The sequence below is a fragment of the Vanessa tameamea genome, chromosome 5 (assembly GCF_037043105.1).
Source record: "Vanessa tameamea isolate UH-Manoa-2023 chromosome 5, ilVanTame1 primary haplotype, whole genome shotgun sequence".
NCBI classification, from domain to species: Eukaryota; Metazoa; Arthropoda; class Insecta; order Lepidoptera; family Nymphalidae; genus Vanessa; species Vanessa tameamea.
Genome location: NC_087313.1, coordinates 5,799,564 through 5,805,824, shown reverse-complemented (window position 1 = coordinate 5,805,824; position 6,261 = coordinate 5,799,564). Strand labels below are relative to the sequence as shown.

At 28.5% G+C, this 6,261-nt stretch overlaps 1 protein-coding gene across 1 annotated transcript; it reads right to left on the bottom strand.

Moving 5' to 3' along the window:
• Nucleotides 1–1,384: 1,384 nt before the first annotated feature.
• LOC113392643 (E3 ubiquitin-protein ligase RNF168-like) lies at nt 1,385–5,995 on the bottom strand. Its single transcript, XM_026629170.2, has 7 exons — nt 5,605–5,995; nt 5,301–5,430; nt 4,755–4,982; nt 4,478–4,670; nt 4,005–4,234; nt 3,175–3,370; nt 1,385–3,070 (listed from the first exon to the last, which is right to left on the bottom strand). Exons 1-7 carry the CDS (start codon nt 5,954–5,956, stop codon nt 2,486–2,488), a joined length of 1,914 nt encoding a protein of 637 aa, XP_026484955.1. The 5' UTR covers nt 5,957–5,995; the 3' UTR covers nt 1,385–2,485.
• Nucleotides 5,996–6,261: the final 266 nt, after the last annotated feature.

The following is a 6,261-nucleotide window of genomic DNA, read 5'->3' as shown; positions in this document are numbered from 1 at the left end:
GATTATTATGCTATTTTATTTTAATTCACAATTGGTATACAAAATCGGATAAAGTTAAACAACTCGAACACGAGAAGCACCCTATATAAATATCGTGAAAATCGGATCGGAATCGCTCGAGTAACAAATTCTTATCATGTCGCTTCACCAACTCGTCAAAACCTACGAAGTTACACGTTAAAAACACTTCGTAATTTTTAAATCAGTAAATTGCATGCATGCAAATTATTGGCAAATATTATTTTACTATACATTGAAATGCACTGCATATTGTCTTGAATTTTGAATTAGGAATATGTATGTATAAAAAAAACAAACAAGCAAAACCAAAAAAACATGTACTAAAACAATGCATAATAATATGAGGAAATATTTTGTTACAATTTAACTGAAAATATTCAAACTGTATTTACGAAGAATTTACGGTCATCAAGGATATTTTAAAGATTTAAGAGTGATGATCTAAAATTTTATATTAGAAATAACGTAGACAGCTCTGGAATTCGTATTAATTCTAAAATGATCACCATCATCAGCAGCTACGGGTTTATCAACAATGATCATTTAAATATCTAAAAATTTAGAACACAAACATAATTTTTTTTTACCAAAAGTACCATATAATTTTTCAAATGTTTCACCGTTATATTAATCAATTTATTACTCAGAACGTTTTTGTTAACTCATGCAACTATATTCCTCGTAACTATTTTAAGAAAGTACACTTGATAATATAGTCTACATCATATTTTACAATCTATTATCAAACGTATCAACCAGTCTTATAAGATTGTTGAATTGTTTTATCTTAATTTAACTATTTATTCTTGTTTTTTATAAGAACATAATAATAATTATTTTATCACTTTTATCAAGTTCCATAGTCAAACTCGAAACTCATATAAACTCATAGTGTTCATCTGCATACATATTAAAATATGCTTCAGATGGTGTTTTTAATAAATATTTATCAAAATAGCAAAAAATAAATAATTAAAAAAAGACAAAACCTAGTGATGATCATTTGAGATGGCGATCGATTAATAATAAATACAATCATAGTAATATATTTGCTGAGTACAGGCTTAGAAAAGTAAAGTCAGTGTGAATGAATCTTATTCGTAACTAACACAGATTAAATTGACAATACCTATCTATACTATTAAGTTTCTTCTTTTTAGGCCAGCTGTCGGTTTCAGGTCTGCTTTAAATCGGAAAGATTTTTTTTTAATTCTACTCCTCCCCAAAACCCAGATAAGAGGCAATGTTGACAAAATAAAAAATAAAAAAATTCAATTGTATTTGAAAACAAAAAAGGTTTTTTTGCTCTGAGTGTAACAGCGACAAAAAATATTTTCGCAGATTTAACGTAGCAAGGTTCTTTTCTTCATTTACAGACTAACAACCGATATTCTAAAAGTTAACTAGAGTTTCATATGCACTGAATAATTTTATCGCCATATTTGTTCTAGAAGTATAACTACACGATTTCGTGAGTATAGGTACGCAAATTTGGAAGAAACAATACAATCGTATATTGTACAATCAATATACTTGACATTTCCTATTTAAGCATGAAATTTTATATAATTTCATTTGTACTTTTTTTTTATCGTAGAACAGTTCAGAAAACTGATATTAGTTAAATATGATAATAATATCTTTGTTATTTTTTTGCCAAAATGGCGGATGTTCCGGTTATCTGGAGAGGAGAAAACTAAAGAGGCCGATATATGTCGACCTCTTTAATCCCGACCTGGCCTATTTTTTATAGCATGCTATTTTTTTTTTCATTTTTTTTTTGTAAAAAAAATTATACAACTTTTTACAATGAATTAAAGCAGTCTCCTCCTATAATATAAGTATAATCAATAATTTAGTTGTGAATGTTATAAAACAATGTTGAATCTTTTTTAAAGATATTTTTTCTATTTTAGTATGGCTCGGAAGACAAGATTTAACGAAATTGAATAAAATGTAATATTAAAATGTACTAATAAAATAATTGTTAATTATGTATTTAAATATACGAATTACTTTTGGGTTGTAAATAATCGAGGTGGGTAATTTGCAGTTGAGAATAAATTATTTTAAATCAATCACTATACTTAAAAATTTAGTTATTCACTTCTTTAAGTAAAGTTCAAATAAAGTAATGAATTTGTAATTCTAAAAATCGTGCCAATAAGAATTAATCTCCACTAATAATATTGCTACTCCGTGTGAGCTTAACTTCATATCAGGTTATATAATGAATTTTAATAAACATACCCTGTACTATGTAATGATTCTATGTCCTATGTATTATTGGATTACTTTCATGCATGACAGTAACTTTAAGTACATTTTAAAAAATTATGGCAGTACGAAAATGATATAATCTTATAGTCAGCAATATATTTCTCGTTGGCACGATTTTCATTCGAATAGAAATTTAAAATAAGAATAATAATAACATGACCTTTATTGAGGTAGCGTGTGTGCCCTAAACTTTGAGTTTCTTGGCGGGGCGCAGCGCGTAGGCGAGGCCGAGCGGGCGCTTGGCGGCGGCGCGGCGCGGCTGGCGGCGCCCGTTCCACTCCGCGTCAATCTTCAGAGCCAGTTCCAAGTCATTCTTTTCCTGCTCAATAATTTTCTCGATTCGAAGCTGTTCTCGTAAAATGCTCTTGACGTCACAATTTTCTAACGGACTAGATAAATTTTTTACAGCTAAATCGACCTTATTATTATTTATTGATTCGCTCAAAGACGGTGGACTATATGAATCCATGTTAAGATGCATTCTTTTAGAATCACTCCTTAAATATGGTTTCCTATCTGAATTATATTTTCTGTCTCTAAATTTTTTCTTAGGTGTCACTTCATTATCATCCTTAGAAATGCTTCCCATTGATCTGGTGCGTCTTAAAGTTGTTGTGTTATCATTATGTTTTGTAATACCATCGACTTCTACTCGTTTACTCTTGTTCGGTCGTTTGGAAGGTAGAGGGAGTTCTTCGGGATTTAAGTTTATAGAAGAACTTTTTTTACCCCTCGACCGTGTGTAGGTAGAGCATTTTTTTAAACTATGCTGTAATTAATATAAGTAAAGAGGTTAAAAAAAGCATTGAAAACCACATTCATTAAAAGAATAATTAATATGGCATTACAATTCCATTGTATGTATAAATATACCTTTTTAGCTTTAAGTAACCCAAGCACAATAACAAAAGCTGAGGGCATGTTTTGTGCCAACGACAAATTCCGAAGTCTACATAATCCATCAATATATTGGTCACGGCTCGGTGGAGTTTCATTGAGGGGTGTATCATTATTTTTATCTGCTCGTATACAAGGTACTCGCAATGGTAGACCCTTTATTGTTTTAAAACTGAAATATGCAGATTAAAAAATTTTAATCAACCTTCCTAAATCATTTTTTCAGATGTACTGAAAAGGATGTTAAAAATGATTTGTTCATTACATTTTTATTCTCATTCTATTGTATTAATATAACAAATTATAAATATGTTTAATTTTATGGATGTCCAGATTTTTATTTCATTTTCCATGTTCATCGAACATTATTTTCTTGCTTAAAGCTTTAAAATCTCACTGTATCAAACTTACATATAGTATTCCATTATATATATTTTTCTCTTGTATTCAAGTAAATAATTTAATATTTAAATATTATAACTATGTCCCTTTTGCATTCAAAAATACTATAAACTGTCATATAAATTCATTCACATACAATTTCCATGAGAAAAATGTTTATTTATTTACTCAGACGACACTCATAGCATAATAATATACAATTTGATACTTCCAATGAAAATAATGTTTATAATATTCTATTAAAAATACAAAACATCTACTCTTAAAACAGTTCACCAAAATTGTAACTTTATCACCATGTAAAATAGTGCAATCATATGAGACCAAGCTAGCTCCTGAAATCATAGCTTATCTATTTCAGAGCCAGAGCTAACTAGAAACTATATAGTTTTTAGAAACCTTACCTAGTAGGTGTTGTTCCCTCAATTGGTTTAAAGTAGCATAACTCTTGTTGCATTGAATCCACACTACTTGTTTCTACGTTACGAGTTTCTGGCATACTGGTTTTATGCAGTATTCCCGAATGAGGAAGTGGCAACGAGACAAGTAATGATTGTATACCAATTTTTGTTTTTACAACATTTTTTTCATCAGTAGTATCTTGGCTATTGTCAATGACCTGTTGTTCTTTTTTCTGAAAAGTAATCATATACTAGTAAATCTAAAAATAATATCAACAAGAAAAAAAAAAATTAAGCAGATTTATTATATTTTTTAGTTGCAGCAGTTTAAAAAAAGACTAATATTTATCAAAAGTAAGTAGTAAGTAAGTATGAATTGATTATTTATTTTATAATATAATTAAGAAGAGATTAGGCTTATTATACATATATATTATATATACAGGTATATTATATATACAGGAACCTAATCTCACCTCTTCTTGAAGGCTTTTGCCGTTTTCTTTATTCCACATTTTAGTTCCACTTTTAATTTTTTTATCTAAGAAATTTTTTAAAAGTTTCCCATAGCTTGGTAGCATTTCTGGTGAAAGTCTGCTGTTTGATTTGTTTGATCCTATTGGTGTTGACATATCTGTGCTGGTATTGTCTTCAGTCAAATGTGGGCTACTATAACATTGACAATGTTGTTAATAAAAATCAAGTAAATATAAAAAATATATTTGATGCAGATATCCACTAAGATCTACTTACTTATTAACAATAGTTGCTTGAACTGAAGATTTCTTTAAATAACTGTCTATAGTTGTTGGTCTTAATCGAGGTTTGGTTAAGGAAACTGTTATAGTTCTACGTTTTGGAGATTTATACACTGTTGTTGTTTTTGCACTTTCTTGTTGTAACTTTTTAGCAAGAAATTCATCTTGTTTTATGTTCTCTAAATATCTCTTATGGGCTTCTTCTTCTTCATCTTTAAGTTTTCTGAAAAACCATGTTGCTATTTTTAAAACATTATGCATAAAAAATGACACAGACAATGCTGTAGTAGTTTACCAACAAGAAAACTGTACATTGGACTATTAATCACAAAGTAGATACTCCTTCATTCAACAAACATACATGAAACAAAAATCTCTCTTGCTAACACTTTTGTTTAACTACACATTTCATTTTATATGTTGTAAACAACCAAACCAAACCATAACTATGCTATAGATGACTATTGTTATATATTACCATTTTAAATATAATAAATGAACTACTTATACTTTAATGTAGTGAATGAAGTCAAACACCTACTTGATGAGAAGCTCTGTTTTATTGAATTCCTGTTGTTCAAGCCGCAAGCGCTCTACTCTTAACCTTTTAAGCTCAGCTTCATATTCAGATCGAATTTCTCCTGGTTCACATATTCTAGGTAATAATGTTTCTGCAAAACACATAGTCACTACATGTTTTAAAGTGTTTAATTAATAAACAGAATATTATACTATTCTGTATTCTAAACGTATTTTTTAAAACAAATAAATATAAAATAATACAGTCGCGCTATCATAAGCTATATGTTTTTATCAAAGACCAGATGAATTAGGAACATATATACCTGGTGATATATTAATATCTTCTCCTTTTAATTTTTTATCAATCTGCTCAATAAATTTGGTTTTCATAAAATTCCATAGCTGACTGTTTACTAAATTCTTTTGTTTTGTCGCTGTTCGTAACCAAGAACCTATTCGTAGTCGACATAGAGGACAACACAAAGCATTATTTTCAATACTTCTATTAAAACAACTTTGACAAAAATCATGATTGCATGGTAAAGTTACTGGTTCTATTAAAATAGATTGACAAATTGAACAAATAACATCATTAAGTTCTAATTTTTCTAATTTTAATAATTTATTTTCTATTTTAGACAGCCGCTTCTTTGACTTGGCCGCCATTTTTGACATTGTTTTTTATTCTTCTCACAAGTCACAGATGTTTATGTCATATGCATATTGTAGAGTATAGACTTATGAAGTTTCTTAAACACAGGTTGTGATACACATTCTAGTAAAATACGTGTAATAATACCTGTAATACCTTTAATAAATATTATAACAAATATTTCAAAAAATGATATAATTCCTGTTTAATTAAGTTTATTAAATTACAAATAACAAAATTGTTGAAATTGTAAATTAAATTAGCCTTTACAACATAATTTGGTAGGCATAAAAAATAAGTAGGATCTTTTTATCTACTGTTTTAATAA